The 18,556-nt window shown below is 27.2% G+C and overlaps 1 protein-coding gene across 2 annotated transcripts; it reads left to right on the forward strand.

Moving 5' to 3' along the window:
- The first annotated feature begins 936 nt into the window (after window positions 1-936).
- LOC123298633 (fatty acyl-CoA reductase wat-like) lies at window positions 937-18,537 on the forward strand. Of its 2 annotated transcripts, XM_044880723.1 has the most exons (7): window positions 937-1,102; window positions 14,937-15,231; window positions 15,471-15,865; window positions 15,982-16,284; window positions 16,410-16,652; window positions 17,066-17,323; window positions 17,711-18,537. In XM_044880723.1, exons 2-7 carry the CDS (start codon window positions 14,941-14,943, stop codon window positions 17,796-17,798), a joined length of 1,578 nt encoding a protein of 525 aa, XP_044736658.1. In that variant the 5' UTR covers window positions 937-1,102; window positions 14,937-14,940; the 3' UTR covers window positions 17,799-18,537. The 2 variants fall into 2 exon arrangements, with proteins under 2 accessions (XP_044736658.1, XP_044736659.1); XM_044880724.1 differs by lacking the exon at window positions 937-1,102 and having other exon boundaries at window positions 14,928-15,231.
- Window positions 18,538-18,556: the final 19 nt, after the last annotated feature.

Below are 18,556 nucleotides of genomic sequence, written 5' to 3' on the forward strand. Positions count from 1 at the left end.
AAAAATTTAAACAAAAGTTGTTCGAAAATTATTTTCCTAAAAAAGATGTAGAGTGAACAATTTCGATATCTTTAGCCGTTTTCAAAACGATCAATTTTATATATATTTTTCGTTAAGTATCCAATCATTATCCTCGAATTATGTGTAAAAAGTTCTGAATTCAACTCTTGTTTGAAATTTTTTTTTATAATTTCAATTAGTTTCAAGATATTGTTAATTAGCATATATTTGGCGGTTTTTCCCGATTTTTGGGAAAGTGGCTGAAATATCAACATTTTTGATTGAAAAAAGATAATGTTTGTTATAAACAAATGTTTCATAAAGTTGATGGTTTCCGAGATATTGGCCAAAAATCGTTTTTCTATGTATACAAAGCGTTAATTAACGCAAGCCTAGTACATCTGAGATTGCGCGTTAGAAAGGACTTAAACTAGATGCCAAAACCTTCCTTTAGTTTTTTTTTGTCTTTGAATAAATTCATAAAATCGCTTATTTTCAGTTACTTCGAACGGCCTAATAACTAAACCTTTCATTATTTAAAAAAAATTTGTTCTGCTTTGCTTAGTGTAGTACACTGTCTGCAGAAGAGGGTGGTACCATAACATTGTGGTAAAAATTTCTCTGTCCACTTACACTCAGTGTAAATAGTGAGGTATGTATATACAAAAACAACATTATTGACTAAAAACTGCTTAACATGAATTGACCTTAGATGTGGAAAATTGTACGCACACATGTTACAACTCTGTTACACACTGCATCTACTGCTTGTTGAAATAACATTACGTTATACCTTACACACGTTATTTGATTACCTATTTCTAATACTTTTTTTTTATCTACGTCAATTACAGATATTTCACAAAAGGTACTGCCTATTCAAAAGTGGATACGTTTTGGTTATTTAATTCAGTTCATATTAAGTGTTCAATTCATTAAGACTTTGTGAACAATAAGACATATTATTGAAATTTTGTTGTTGTTGTTGTTTTCTTTTATTTCTTGTTACTTTTTAACAACTAATTTAGTAGTTATTCGAAAACCCCTTTTGTGATATTTTATTCGGATTTTTTACTTTTTTATTTGGATTATAATTTGTAAGGTATGTACCTTTTATTTTATTGTTTTTATTTGCAATAATACATTTACAACAATGTACTTGTATTATTGTTGATAAAGTGCATTCTTGTATCTCAATAGTCGAAAATTTTATAGCAAAATTATTTACTATTTTACGGTGAATTGAAACATTTTTTATAATTTTTTATTTTATTTTCCAATCTGTATAATCTATGTGGATAGGCTACATAATTATACGACAGTACATATGTATATAAGCTTGAAACGCTTAGACAATAACGACCATATTAAATGCAGATTTCAATACAAAGTTAACAGTTCAAACCCATATTAAAAGTATCGAATTTTCTTCGATACTTTTAATAAAAGTAGACTTATAGCAAATTTTTATAAAGTCAATTTTTCATTGCAAAATTTGGATTATTCATACGTCCCCACTTTTTTAAGCTATATCTTTTGGCTAAATTCGAGAGAACTGCCTGCTAGGGGGGGGTCAAGGGGAAATTCCCCTTTGCTAACTACTTCTACATCAGCGATTTTCTATCCACTATAAACAACCGTTTATTTAAACTTTTAAAATATTTTAAGCTTGGATATATGTACAAACTTTTATGCAGACTTATACGTACAGGTGCTTCATTGGATTTTCTCTTTATTCTAAGCGCAAGAAAACTTTAAAATATTTAATCCAAAATAATTTATTTACATGTGTGTAACAATATATTACGATTAATACGCATACTTAATCCATTTTCTTTACTAATTGTATTCCTTATACAATTTCCCTGATCAAATTCAATACTATTTTTGATGAATGAAACGCTAAAACAAGATAATTTTTTTTTCTTAATCGCTTCGCTTTTTCTGCATCTGTCTTTATTTAAACTTTATTAAACAAACTTTCATTGTTATAATATATCTAACGTCCAATTTTTGGATTAAAAATTAAAAAAAGGAGTATTTTTATCGGTTTTGGATTTACTTTAAAAGAAAAAATATTAGAAAATTTTTGACATATATACTGAAAAAAACTTTTTGTTTGGTACATAAAAGTTTTCATACAGAGCCCTTTCTTTGCGAATCCAGCTAGCATGAGATCGGTTTTTTTTGTGAAGGTAATGGCCATGAGATTCGTTTTAATGCATCCAGCTGAAATTTGGATACTTATGATGAGAAGTCTCTGTATAATCACCACTTAATCCCTATTTTTGACACAGCATTCAAATATAAGCATGTTATAATTGTTAACAGATATTTATTGTTCAATTTTTATCTATATGTATATGATATATATCAAAGTATAGTAAAAAATTTTGATATAAGTGTTCATCAAATCGCCTAACTAATCCATTTCCGTCTGTCCGTTTGTCTGTTTGTCTGCCTGTCTGCCATCACGATAACTCCAAAACGAAAAGAGATATAAAGCTGAAATTTTAATAGCGTGCTCAGGACTTAAAAATTAAGTTTGAGTTCTTAAATGAGCAACAAAAAGACAATTGGATTTTGTAATCCATTAGAGATAGAAAAAAAGTCTAAATATAAAAAATTAACAACTTTTGATTGAAATATTAGGTTAGATCATTGTATAGTAATATAGTATGTAATTTAACAATATGGGAATATCAGTTATGATGAGTTAGTGACACCACAGTCGTATTATATATACACGACTGTTGTTATCTAAGAGTGTCCATCTTTCGTTACTTACAAGACGTAAAAAAACAAACGATTGCGTAATTAACATTGTCTATACATGGCATTTCAACAATTAACTCATTAAATTGTCTGTTTTCACTTAAACCTACTAAACTGCTAATATAGAACGTTAGAACCCTTAACTTTTATGCTAATTAATGATTTAATTAGATATAATTATTCGATATTCTGTAAAACAGTTTTTATTATAATACGAACAGAGATTTATTATACAACTATTTGCAAATTTGTTTAAAATTATGTAGTTTACCTTTCAGAAAAAGTGGCCTTACAATAATTTATATTTTTAATAAAATCGTACCTACGCTTAAATAATATTTATACATATTGTTTTCTAAATCTAGTTAATATTGTTAATGAACTACACATAAGAAATCTAACGAAATTATAAGCAATTGCGTGATAATAAATTTCTCGAATCAAATTCTGACGATACAAAATTTCATTTTTAGCTAATTTAAATTTTACTTCGTGTAAGAAAGTAAAAATAGCATTATTTAAATTTTGACTATAGATAAGAAGGGCTTTTTTTTAGAATTAGTAAAAAACATGTTTCTGGTAGGCCATAAAAGATTAGTACCTTAAAAGCTTATATTATTTATTCGTATTCTTGCAGCTCAAACTAACGTAAACTTAATTAATAAGGAAAAGGTCAATTTTTTACCATAAAATTATTATTATAATTTATAATTATATCGAACTATTATGTTTAATTTGATTGATATTTGCATCCTACACTATAATTAAATTTCAATTTTATACCTAAATCTTGGAAAAGTTCATGGAATAATTTGCATCTATTATATGCAAACAAACATATTAGTAAAATATAATTATGGAATTATATCATTGAATATTGACATGTGTTTCTTGAAAACTTAGAGGTAGGGAAATGGAAGCAGAAAAATTTCCATAAGAACGTTATTATTTATACTTAACTAGGTACACAACAAAAAACTTTTGTTGAAAACATTTTTCCGCTGAAATCATTAGTTTTACGGAAAAATATTTCGATTAAAAGTTTCTTTTAAAAAAAAAAATAGTGTTCTAATATGAATTTGCTTTTATCTTTTACCAGTTACCTATGTTACCTATTATACATTGTTATTATCCTTTAAAAAAAAATCGAAAACATATACAGTGCAACCTTAATATAACGAACCTCAATATAACGATTTCCTCGATTTAACGAATTTTTCGTAATCCCCTTGAATTGTCCATAAGAGTCAATATAAAATATACCTCTACATTACGAATATTCTTTGCGTACAACCTCTATATAACGAATTTTCAACTATCAAGAAATAGTATAAATACATAGCAAATACATATACATATGTAGTAATTTGATAAAAATGTGTTATCATTTATTAGTACAAGTACGTAATACATATTGAGGTGAATAAAACTATTCTTTTACCTCTTTATAACGAATTTTAGACCAATCTAACCTCAACATAACGAACCTCAGTTCAACGAACTACTTGATATAACGAATATTTACTGGTTCCCTTCAGATTCGTTATATCGAGGTTGCACTGTATCACAATTAAATTTGTATAGAATACCAAAGTTAAACATAGATTGTGGGACATTCTGAAGCTATAAGGCAAAAAAGTGTCTAATTTTGAATCTTATTTTCGCACAAGAAACATTTTTTTTTGTAATATTTTGCTGCAAAAATATTTGAAACAATCCTTTTTTTTAATTTTTTGATGGACAACTTATATTGGAAACATGTTTTCGAAAACAAAATATTTTAGAGGGTTAATAAAAGTTCCATAAGAAAGTTTTAACCCTGCTCCGAGCTTCTTCTAGAATATCTACCAGTTTTAAATGCGATGCTATATATACTATATCTATTAAAACGTATGAAATTTCCAAGTTTTTTTCAATTAGCAACCTCTAATTATAGAAAATTCATTTCCGTATATAATCAGCATTTCAATAGAAGGGTGGAAAGACGAATCTAGACACTCTCCTGTTAATTATCCGTATTTGTAAAAGTAATTAAATAAAAAAATATAAATTAAAAATAGATATTTATTTAAATTTTTTTACTTGCATAAATTAACACTCTTCCATAATATTATTCGTAAATATTAATTTTTAAACACAATCAAATCAAATATTATTTTGTTTCTGCTTGCATAATTAATTTTAACAAATTAACAAAATGTAAGCAAAATATTATAAGAATTTAACTATAAGAAATTCTAGGATATTTAATTATTCTATAATTTGTGCTAATCAAATTCTATTTATCTATGTTTAGAAAAATAAAAGAAATTCCTTAGCAAAATACCTTTTAAATTATTAATCTTGTGTTGCTTTCACATATATAAGCCTCGTGTCCATAATGAAGAGAAAATTCTATGACTCTATTTCTGTGCTTTCAATTTTTTTTGTCTACACGATGAGAAATACATGGCGTTTACTACAGTGCTGATATAGTATAGAGACAGATACCATAGTATTTATATTAGCATAAGTAATATTACAGCATTGAATAGGGCTATCCACCAGAAGTATTATGGGTATAGCCCTTAGATCATATATTTTAAAGTATAGCCAACCAGTAAGGGCCTGACGACCATAACTATTCCATAAAGCTATTGCTAATGTTACTATTTCCTCAATATAGTACACAGTATGGCGTTCACATCGATACTGATATAGTAAATTGATAAAAGAATTCTACCGTGTACCATGTAGTATGTTAAACTAATCTCTCGAATCAATCCCATCGACACTTGGAACCTTTATGCAATATTTTTACGGATTGTGTTGATTATATCTTGATTTCCAAAAATTTACCACTCGGGCCTCGCTTAAACCCTCAATTAAATTAATCAAAATGTTGTTGATAGAAAAAAACTATCAAATTTTTACTTCATTATAGCCTTGCAATCTAATGGCCTCTATTTACGAATTTTAGTTTATTATATAGATATTTTGTGGCTTAAATTACTTTAGTGGCACAAAATTTTGAATTTTTTCAAAATAAAAACTATTTTTTTTATTTTTATATCAATTTTAATTAAAATACTCTTATGATTTTTTCTCTGGGGGAATTCGCTGAGCTAACGCAGCTCCTAAGCTACGAATTTTTTTAATATATTTCGTCAAATAAAACATACATACCAAGATAGATCACAGAATATTTTAAAGATAATATTTACGTTTCAAATTAAAAACAAATACAATCAATATTAAAGAATGTCAATTATTCAAAACATTTGATACGGAAGAACAGGAAATTAATTATGTTTGTGTTTAAACAGCAAATAATGTTTAAAGACAGACAATAGATTGCAATCACATATATATGAAACAAAGAATAGATTATATTTCAAATTGATAAAAGTAAATCAACTTATCGAAACGTGATACTATTTTACTACGAGTGTGTTTATATTAATCATTGTTTCCGTAAATTTTTGTTTGTTTACAAAAAAAAAAAAAAATTGTATGCACCGATTAGATTTACTAACAAGTTTTATATTTGAATAAACTACTTTTTTGCGCTTTACACGAATTTAATATTTTTTAAGATAGTTCGGCTATTTGAGCAAGTACGGTGAATGTTCTTTTTTTTGCGGTAAAGGATAGTTCCCTTAAGTCCCAGTAAACACAGTTGGGCCCTCTTATGGGGCAAAATTTTGAATTATTTCATTTTAAAATTTTGATTTTTAAGACAGTACCTTATGCAATAACTCAATAATTTCAGAGACACTAACAAGTCTAAGATCAAATAAATATAATTAACAAAAATATAAAACCCGACTGTGTTAAATAAAATCTAAAAAGAAAGAAACAAGTCGAGTAGTTTACATAGCGACTTTAACAGTCGGAACCCATTATTGGGAAGATTTAAGCCGGTCTAGATTTTAATGGCCCCCGACTGTTAAAACCGCTATGTAAATTACTGGACTTGTTTCTTTCTTTTCGGGTCTTATTACAGTCCGATTTTTTATTTATTTTTTATACCATGTATATGAAATATACCAAGGTATACTAAGTTTAGTACCAAGTTTGAAACGCTTAAATATATTGATGCTATGAACAAAATTTTGGTATAGGTGGTCATAAAATCACCTAATTAGTCCATTTCCGGTTGTCTAACTGTCTGTCGTCTGTCCGTCTGTCATCACGATTACTCAAAAACGAAAAGAAATATCAAGCTGAAATTTTTATAGCGTGCTTAGGACGTAAAAAGTGAGGTCGAGTTCGTAAATGAGCAACATTGGTCAATTAGGTCTTGGGTCCGTAGGACCCATTTTGTAAACCGAAGTTTAAATGTAAAAAAAGTTCTTTATAAAACAATAAACAACTTTTGTTTGAAACATTTTTTTGTAAACATCACTATTTACTCGTGAAAGCGCAAATTATCTGCTAATCGTATAGTATGTATTATATGGGAATATCAGTTGTATATGTGTGACATGTATGTATGTGTAATGTTACAGAGTAATTAACACTTTCTATACATGGTATTTCAACAATTAACTCAGTCAATTTTTTGTTTTCACTTGTTAATTATTAGGATCGATGGAAATTTGAAATAAGTTTTGTAAAATTCCATTATCGGTACAAAGCGAGGAGCTTATGCAAAATAAATTAGCTAATTAAAAATATATTGTTTTCGTATTTAACATAACTAAAAATCGTGTACACGTGATTAATTGCTTATTATGATATGGAATAATTTTGATTTTAATTGTAATAATGAATATTTCCCATAATTTTTTATAACCTTTAATTCTGGGTACCTACATATGACTAAATATGACGTATGTAAAATATTTTTTTAAACATACAAATATCAATTAGATTTAAGGAAAGATACGTTCAACCACGTAAAAACCAAATCACTTATTATTTCCAATTCATTAAAGTTCGGTTACTTCTTATTATATGAATCACAATTCTTACTTGCTTTTTAAATAATTGCTTTTTTATTACCCACCACAAATAATTTTATTTTTTATTATTGTTGAAAAATTATAAGGCTTACGGAATAGTTAGTCCAAAATAGTTAGTACGTCACAATGTATAATTATCCTTGTCTTACACATTATAACACAAATATCAATAATGTGTAAGACAAGGAATTTGGTAACAGACAAGGACAAACACACATGATGGTGTAGAAATTATTTTGGTCTATCTCTATAGTGTAATAATCATTTCCATCTTGAAGTACTTTTTGTACTTCAAATGTCTATAAATTTGTATACCTTTGATATAAGTTTGAAGATGATATTTATCTTAATTTTGTTATTCAACGCACTTTAATATCATCCTAAACAAATATTTATTAATTTTAAGCTAAAAGTTCAGCTAAGATTTAAAATTTTCATTGAAATAAAATTGTAGTTTTTAAGTTTCTTAAATTTTAGTTCTTGGTGCGAAAATATTTAGTGGCCTGAGAGTAAAGGTCCTTGCTGGTTTAAGTTTGTGCTCATAAGATAGGGACACCACAAAATAAAAAATTAATTTTTCACGAGGGCAAAAAACTAACATTTAAGATAAACATACCTATTTAGTTTATTAGCTTTCTTTCGCTTAAGACTTATATAACGAGATATTTGGGATAATATAAGGAGAAAATTTCGTTCCGTGTAATAAAATCGCATTTATCGCGTTTATATTTTGTTAATTTGATATACGACATAATAATTATATACTATTAAAAGACTCAATCATGTTTATAACTCATTTTTGGAAAAAATGGACATGTATAGTGCCCTTTCAGTCTGGACTACTCAAGTAGTTATTACTCTAGAATAATTACCGAAACGTATTATTATAGGTAATCGTGGAATTTTCTTTCACATGTTTCACTATCGTCATAATTTGTATCATTTATAAGAAATTAATTAAGTTAAATGAGTAATTATTCCATTCAAAAGTAATGAAGGTGATAGTTCAAATATCCAACCAAACATTAACCATATATTTATTATTTAATAACATGTCAATTATAAAATATCCTTGAAATTACAATAATAACTTCTTATATTTATTGTTAACACATTAAGATTTATTACCACTGTCCATCTATCAAGTAATAAACTTGGAATATCGCCTGGAACCATTATTCTTATCATCAATATACCTATAGTTGCTTTTCCATATTATCATTATTCATTCATATGTCAATATTAATATCTATTAATATACAATATTTATTTATTAAGCTACGACATTATGCCTTAATTAATTGCTTAATAACTAAAAGCAAAATCATTAAAAAATATCGATGTTTTTAAGTATGCATCGGGGTACACAAATTTTAATTTGACGAATATTTCAATCATAGCATAGTAGTATACAAAAAATAATTGAAACTTTTTTCTTTGTATTTTTATTATGAAACAAAATTTAATTAAGATACTCGCTGACAATAAAAAAAGCCAAATAGCTGGTTAGCAATCATTTTTTGACACAATGCAATAGATTCAAAAATTCCATAGCTTGTTCAAATTTAAAAATTACTTATTTTTTCATATTTTTTATTTCATATTTAATTATTATAATCTACTTTTCATTTAATTATCAATAAATTACCCGATGGAAAAATTCGATATGGATAGCGTGCAAACTCTTATCAGCTAGTCTATACAATACTAAAGTAACTAACTCTCCGTTCAAGAGTTTAATAATTCTCTGTGCTTTCGTGAGTCGCCCTTGGGTGTTCATATGTATAATTTAGGAACAATTTGTAATAAAAAATTTAAAAATATTTTTGGTTTAATTAAAATAAGCGAAAATTTCCATAAGTTTTCTAATGCACATTAAAATCATGATGATGTGTGCAAGAGAGAGGGAAGGAACCCATATATATTACAACTATTTGATCGTTTGTATGGCCTTTCAAATTCGCGCAATTTAGCTACGGTTATGTATACTCACCGTCAAAAAAAAAGGCCACAGTTAAAACATTCTAAGCGTACATCATCATATGTTATGTTATAATAGTAACACTTAGAATGTTTTAAAACGAGCATTTTTTTTGACATTGAATACATGTTTCTTTATGCTTACACATGCTTTAGAGCTTAGAAGTTAAACGTATTATTTACCATTGTGTTAATTATTTTTAACACATAATTAATTAATCTCCTACGCTAATATGATAAAGACATAAATTTTAAGTCAGGGTCAAGGCTTTCAAATTGCGGAAACGCAACTTTCTACGTTTTCATAGCCAGATTTTAAATAACTTACTAAATTTGTTATTAAATGTTATAGTGATAATAAAAAATTTATGAATGAACTTAATCTTATATTTAATGACTAGCTTAGTCATCATTTAAGAACATCCTTGTTTTATTAAGTCAGATTTATTAAAAATGAACACCTAACTTCCAAGTTTTTTGTACATAAATTTGATATTATTTAATTAATAAATCATAAATCTTCTTTTTTGAATAATTTTTTTAATCTAACACGATTACAAAGTTATTCTCTTATTACATTATTATATCATATCAAATCATATCCAAATTATTGAGTGAAATTATTATACCATGTACATGAAATATATCAAGGTATACTAAGTTTAGTCCCAAGTTTGTAACGCTTAAAAATATTGATACTACGAACAAAATTTTGGTATAGGTGTTCATATAATCACTTAATTATCTCATTTTCGGTTGTCTGTCCGTCTGTCTGTCAACAGGATATATATAGCGTGCTCAGGACATAAAAACTGAGCAACATAGGTCAAGTGGGTCTTGGGTCCGTAGGAACCATCTTGTAAACCGTTAGAGATAGAACAAAACTTACAAAAATATGTTCTTTATAAAAAAAATTAACAACTTTTGTTTGAACCGGAGATAGAAAGAATGTAAGTCAAATGCCGGTTCCAACAAAATAAATAAATATTTCTTACAAAAATTGCCAATTGCTGTCCCGTTTCCTTTTTTGAAACAGCTATTTGACCTATATTCAATCTTTTCTAAGTAAAATAGACATTTCTTTTATGCACGACATCTCACGAATGAAAACAAACTAGAGCTTTGAGTGAGCAAAAAACTTGACGTAAATAATTAAATTTTACAGTTTTACCTACTTGTAATAACAAAATTGATAAAATGAACCACAAAAGGATCACACTCACCTGAACTGCTTGTTAAAATTACTTTCCAGACAGATTTTAATGAGCTAATCGACAATTATTGTAGTAATATAATAAATACTTTTTTTTAATTTTTCATGCAAACACAGACAGAATAAAAGGTAATCTTGTTTTGTTCTGAATGTCGCAACCTTAAACTATAAACAATTATTACATTTTAAACTATAAAAAATTATTACATTTTCATATTCTTGACATTCTTGTAATAATATTATAATAAAAATATAAAATAAATATAAACAGTAGGTAGACGATAGATGTATTACTATGAACGAAGTGTGCAACCCAAACATCCCTTTGTGTAAATCAGAAAATTAAGTAATTACAAATTTTATTATATGTATAGCATTTTGTTTTATCGAAATTACCGCTTTCAAATATCTGGTTGTTGTCTACCGTATAGTTAAAACTTTAAAAGAAATCAAGCTTTTACAAATAGTCGGGTATGAGTGACTCATAAATACAATTATTTTCTACTTTTTAGTACAATAAAAGCTTGACCCTTAAAAAGTATTTTTTATTAAATTTTTTTTAAATTTAATGTACAAAATTTATCTACCAGTCGAACGCAAATAGTAATTTGAGGGTAACAAATCATTGACTCGGAAAACAGTGCGAAAAGTAAATGAACGATTAAAAAATTTATTTATAAAATAGGTACACTGGTAATTTTCAAAGTAACACATTGAACGAATTGAGTCATTTCCAATATCTAATTCGTTGTTATAATGAATGAAATTTAAAATCAATGTCAAAGTATTTTCTAATTTTCGAAACAAAGGATTTAATTAATTATTTCTGTGTTACACGCAAGTCGTATGAGTAAATAAGACAGATTTTTCTTAAATAAAAAATAATATTGAAAAAAAAATGTTCTTAAAAAAACCTTGTAAAATTCTTACGGAATGACATTTTCACCGCAGTGAAAAATTGTAATAATGTTTTAAAAATCTAGTTCTTCTAGTTTATAATAAAACTTTATTTAAAAAAAATGTTATCAAGGATAACATGACATATGTGATTATAATTTTAAAGTGAGTACCATGGAATTGTATAAATCAGTAGAAAAGAAAATTTTAGAAAAGCAGTATTATTTATGCACAAAAATTATAACTATAATCATCTACTTATTAGCTTTTTACCTTTACCTACCATTTTGAGAAGGGTTTTTCTTATTTTTGTGCAAGGAATCTATTCTTAATTATTTGCAATGACACGCGATATGATATGCAAGTGAAATTAACAAAACCCCCGACAAATTTTTCGGTTACGGAACCCTAACCTCGTACTCCAAACATATATAAGAACACTCTCCACTAAATAACCCTTAAAGTATTTTGAAGATGGTCGCCACTTTTTTAATTTTTTTTTTTCGGGTACGGAATCTAAACTCGCACTTGAAAGCTAAGAACATTCTTTGTTGAATTACCTCGGTTCATCCGTTTAGGCGCTGCGATGCTACAGGCAGATACACACACACACACACACATAGCGGTCAAACTTATAACATCCCTTTCTTTTAGTTCAGGGGTGAAAAAATACAATAAAATAAAATTGCTTTAATCGATCTGTTCTTTTTAGCAGGTTTGGCCTAATGCGGTTTTTCTGAAAATTTTATTTGGTATTCAAAGTAGTAAAGTGTATAACTGGAAAAGATAGGAAGTAGTTATTAAATACTGTCCATTTAATAATAATTTATGATTACATAATTCCTTATAGATTCATAAATTACAGAAATATTATAATTATTTCTAAATTATTACATTTTAATTAACAGAAAATATATCAATCTACCTACCTACTAATTGTAGAAGTTTCTAAATCAATAATATTGAATCATTAGATATAGTTAAAATTTCTAAACAATCAACTTTTAATCTAATTGTAACTTTTGTAGTCCGTGGGACAGCATCCTTTTTGTTAAATTAAAATATATCTACTTAAAACTTCGAGAGTGGTTTCCTTTTAACGAATCTACCAAACTTTCTCTATACAAATTTTTACGAAAGTGTTGCGTTTTCAAATGAGCGTGATATCCCTGATCAAAAAGTCAGATTCATGAATCGTAAATTTTTTATTCAAAATAAATAAACATATTTTTCCTAATTAATTCAGTTGCACTTCTTAAATGCTTTCTTCAAATACAAAAAGACTGTTTTGCCAACATTATATAGAATTTGCCACTGTTTAGCCGACAAAAGCATTTGAAATAATATGGCGAATTCAAAGTTTACGATTCATGAATAATTGATTCTTTTTTATCAGGTAATAACAGTAAAGATTTTTAAAAACCAACTTCACTTTTCTATTCGTGAAGTGAGAATTCTTCATTTGAAGTAATAAAAAAAATTAGTCCGAGACCCTATTGTTTAATAATTATTAATATTATCAAGTGGTCATAGTGTCCGACACATTCAATGCTACGTTTTTTTAGGCCGATAGCTTAAATATGCTCCTTTGAAAACGCAGCACTTTCGTAAAAATCGTAGAAAGTTTGATAAACCCAAGTTTCAAGTATGTATTGATCATTTAATAAAAAGGGTTCTATCCCGTGGACTATTACCTATGTTTAAATTAATTGCAAAATTATTTAGACGATTTGTGAACAAGGTTACTGAGCACATTACATTATTAAATGCGTAAGAATTTAATACAAATTTCATGCATTTTTAATAGTATTTATGTAATAAAAAATCTATTACTTTTACTTCCATAAGCACTATTTCGTAAAGATTGTATCTACGCCCTAGAATTTTTCGATACTGGTAATTGGTTTACTTAAACTTTAGTCAATCAGTGTTCATGAATTTTTTTAGATTTTTGTGAAAAGTCCTTTACAATGATAAGAGTTTTTTAAAAGATATTTTAAAGAAAAAATAAATCATACGTATAGTCCGCAGCCTTACGCCTGTAAAACTTACTGGTTACATCACCTTGTAGACTTTTTATACGTTTTCTTTATGCCCTGTCAAATTTCTCTGTCACAATTGTTTTTTCAGGAAGAATTAAGAATAAAATTATACACATTTTTTAAATTAATAAATTATTTTACTGCTTGTGAAAATCGATTAAAATTTCCTATTTAAAAGTAAATCTTAAAATATTGAAGAATTTATGTAGTAATCTTTATAAAATAAACCAGTTTCAGATATATTAGTCTTCAATATGTTATACCTGATTCAATAACTTTCGAATTTTTTTTTCTACAGGTATTTTAAATTATACGATTTTTTCAAAATCTTCACTAAATAAACGCAGTAATAAGCAAACCATGGATAATGAAATTTTTAGTTAAATATTACTTAATAAATTTTGATGAATTTAATTCGATGGAATATTAAGTAATCATATACTTACAAAAATACTGCTTAGACGCCAGTAAAATCTTACATTAAAGTCGCGTTTTGCGATTATGTAGGATTTGACTAGCGCAGTAAGTGAACTGCCCACAGATATCATATGTGTGTATGATATCTATGGAACTCCCTAACAAAAAATACTCCACACTTTTTTTAACACCGCTGTTTTTTTTTTTAAATTTAAGCTTGCTGATGACTGTTATTAAATGTGAAAAATAAGGGAAATTAATAAATGAAATGAATGAAATACCACAAAAATATAATAATCAATTAATTGCAAAAAACTTATCTGTCTTTTTCACCTCTAAGAAAATGATTCTTTTACACTAAACTTTTCCATTATTTTATATTTTAATTTTTTTATCTCAAACCATAAAAATTTAAATAATAAAAATCCCCAAGATAAACGTGAGAGATTACTTTCTAAATTATTCTATAATTTATTGCAACCTTAATATGTAATAACTACAATCCAAAACTTTTATATATTGAATAAATTTGCCTCAAGGCTTGAAGATAATTCCTACAGCAAAGAAACCACAAAATTCCGTTTAACTTCTCACCTGTTTTAATCCATGAAGTAATAATTAAAAATAGCGTTCTATTTATTAATAGTTATTATTATTTATTTCCAGTAATATGACCATATCCGGAGAAGAAATGGCAACCTCAGCAATCAATAATATCCATGAAGAAAACAATACGTATAATTTTCCTGAAAATAATACTCCTGTCGAAAACTTGACGCCAATCCAAAGTTTTTATAATGACCAAGTATTATTCATTACGGGTGGAACGGGATTCATGGGAAAAATTATGTTGGATAAATTGTTACGTTCATGTCCTGGAATTAAAACTATTTATCTTTTAATTCGTACAAAAAAAGGGAAAAATGTTGAACAACGCTTAAATGAATTATTTAATGATTCGGTAAGTTTTAATTTCAGTAATTTAAAAAAATTTTAACTAATGCAATCCCAATCCTAAAACGTCCCACGTTACACTAGTTATGTTTAGTCAAGCAATCTCAAAAGTTATTATTTTAAAACTCCAGGATTTCTTGATTTAGGTACGAAGAATAAGAATTAGATATTAAGATCTTGAAATTAGAAATAAGTTTACGGGAAGTAAAATAAGATTGTACTTCTAAAAAGCAAATTTTTTTCTAGATATTCGACTTAATGAAGAAACAAGTTCCTGATTTCAAAGATAAAATTCAAATTATTTCTGGAGACTGTTCATTATTGAACTTAGGAATTCAACCAGAAGATAGAAAGAAAGTCGTTGAAAATACAAATGTGATATTCCATTGCGCAGCTACGGTTCGTTTTGATGAGAAATTACCATTAGCTGTAGCAATCAACGTACGAGGCACCAAAGAATTAATAGATATGGCACATGATATGAAAAACCTAAAAGTATTCGTACATGTATCCACGGCATATTCAAATTCTAATCTTCCAGAAATTGAAGAAACCTTTTATAAACCAGGAATGCCTGCTGAAAATCTAATTAAACTCATTGAATGTACTGGTGATAAATTAGGAGAAGAAATTGCTCCTAAGTAAGTAAATTTCCAATGCATTTGTTAGAGATAATATTTATCTTCATGCAATTTTGAAATATAAAATCGGAATCGGATGTTCAACAGAATTATAAATATCATTTTTTTATTTACAGAGTGATCGGAACTTGGCCAAACACTTACACTTTTACAAAAGCAGTAGCCGAAGACTTAGTGAAAAGGAATGGAAAATCATTACCTATGGTTCTGTTTAGACCTGCTATTGTAATTGGTACGAGCAAAGAACCTGTATCAGGATGGATTGATAATTTGTATGGTCCTACTGGTATAGTAGTAGGTGTTGGAGCTGGAATCATCAGATGTTTACATGCTGATCCTGAAACTGTTTCTGATTTGGTTCCTGTAGATTTAGTTGTCAATGCAGTGTTAGCTACCGGATGGAAACGATCTCAAATGGGGTAAATATAATCATAATCAAATAATTAACCAAATAAATTTTTGCCTTTGTTTTATTTTACTGTCGCATATTTAATTCCAAAGTCAAAATTATTCTATATTTTTATAATATTCAATTTCTTTTCAGCGATATTCAAGATGTCCCAATCTATAACTACGTATCATCTCACAGAAATCCAATAAATTATGGACGTTTTATGGAATTAAACATGAAATATGGACGGCAAGTTCCATCAATCAAATCTGTTTGGTGTTACACCATAACATTAACAAAATACAGATTTGTATATGAATTACTAGCTTTCTTTTTACATACACTGCCAGCAATTCTTGTGGATATGGGATTATTTGTTATGCGCAAGAAACCAAAGTAAGAATAATGTTTAACTTATTCCTAAGAATTTTTTCTGATCCGAAACCCTAACTCGCACTTGAAACGTATCTAAGAACACTCTCCGTTAAATTACCTTGTTCCTTAGAGCCTACTCTAAAATGAACAGATTTTGAGGATAATTGCCTATTTTTTTTGTTTTTCCGAGTGCAGAACCCTAACTTTGTACTTGAAACATAGCTAAGAACACTCCCCCATTAAATTACCTTTCAAACGAAACAAAAAATATCCAAATCGGTTCATCCGTTTAGGTGCTACGATGCCACAAACAGACACATAAAGTCGTTAACTTATAACAACCCTTTTTTTTGTTCGGAGGTTAAAAACTAATCTCTATTCTTACATATTTTTAAATGTTTAGAAATTTAACAAATTTTTTTCTATAATTGCAGAGCATTGAAAATTTATAAAACAATTAGTAAATTCAACGATGTATTGGGATACTTTAGTATAAGACAATGGAACTTCCACGACGATAATGTTGTAGACTTATGGAAATCTATTTCTGAAAAAGACAAAGAAATCTTCCAATTTGACATTACAAAATTAGATTGGGATGTATTCTTCAAAAATAATATTGATGGTTTACGTTTATATATGTTTAAAGATGATCCAAGCACATTACCAGAAGCCAGAAAACGAATGAGAAAGTAAGTATTCAAATATAAATCTAAATCAAAATTGGAAAATAATTTTCCCTTTTTAAATTAAAGTAAATCTCATTATTCATTATTATTAGACTTAGTCATTATTTATCTATTTATTTATAAGTTAAAATAAACACGTGTTTTTCAATTTATTGTCTTATAAGCAAGAAATTAACATATTATAAAATGAATGTTGCAATTGTTATTTTTTTAGAGATGCATTTTCAAATTTTTGTACAGAAATTTTCATTTTAATTAAATTTTACTATAACTTCTCTTCTTTGAGATCAACTGTGTCAATTTATTACAAACTATCAATTTCCGACGATATTGAACTGCCAGGTAACATAATTTAATTACACATATTAAAGTTTTTTTCCTTTTTTTCAGAATTGAATTCGCACATGTTTTTATCAAATATGCAGTACTTGGATTGGTTTTATATTGTTTATATCAAGCATTTAGTCTATTATTTTAAATATAATATTATAGTGGGAGTTCTTATATATATGTTCTTGTATACAGCATTCGATCAGGTTCATTTAAACCATGAATGGAACGTTTGTGAGATTGAGAGAGTGATACGTACCTTAATGACTGAAAATTCAAAACTTTAAGCATAGTTATAAAATTTTGAAATTTTTTTTTAATATATTCGAGTTTATTGATAGTTATGAATTGCTTACAGCAATAATAATATGTGTGATTTAATTTTTATAGAAATTCATTTCAAAATGAAAAATGTTATTTCAATATTTTAATTTTTAAATAAGGTCTCAAGAAAACTAGCAAGACTTCAGGCTTGCATTATAAAATATCGTATTCCAAAACTTGAATAGTACAATTATAAAAGTAAAAGTCCTTCGTGCATGATGTTATTCAAACATAGGCGGTATCCGGAAACTTTAATATTTTCTATCGCTATGTATTTATACCGAGGTTTTCAATAGCGCACAAGTCTAACATACGGGTAGGCATATATAATCGACAGTAAATTTGTTGGAAATTTTGTTCCTTTTTCCGTAATTTGTAAAACAAACAATTATAGATTAATTAACCTTCAATCTCAGTTTTGGTCGACCGGAAAAAATATCCTTCCATGCATCTAATTGCCTTGTATTGCAATATCATCATGTTAAAAACGAATAACAGATAACTAATTTTATTATTAATCATGAGTTAATATTTATATTAGTTTATTACGTTAAAGTTAGGCAATTTAAAAATTTGGGAAAC

The sequence above is a fragment of the Chrysoperla carnea genome, chromosome 4, assembly GCF_905475395.1.
Source record: "Chrysoperla carnea chromosome 4, inChrCarn1.1, whole genome shotgun sequence".
NCBI classification, from domain to species: domain Eukaryota; kingdom Metazoa; phylum Arthropoda; class Insecta; order Neuroptera; family Chrysopidae; genus Chrysoperla; species Chrysoperla carnea.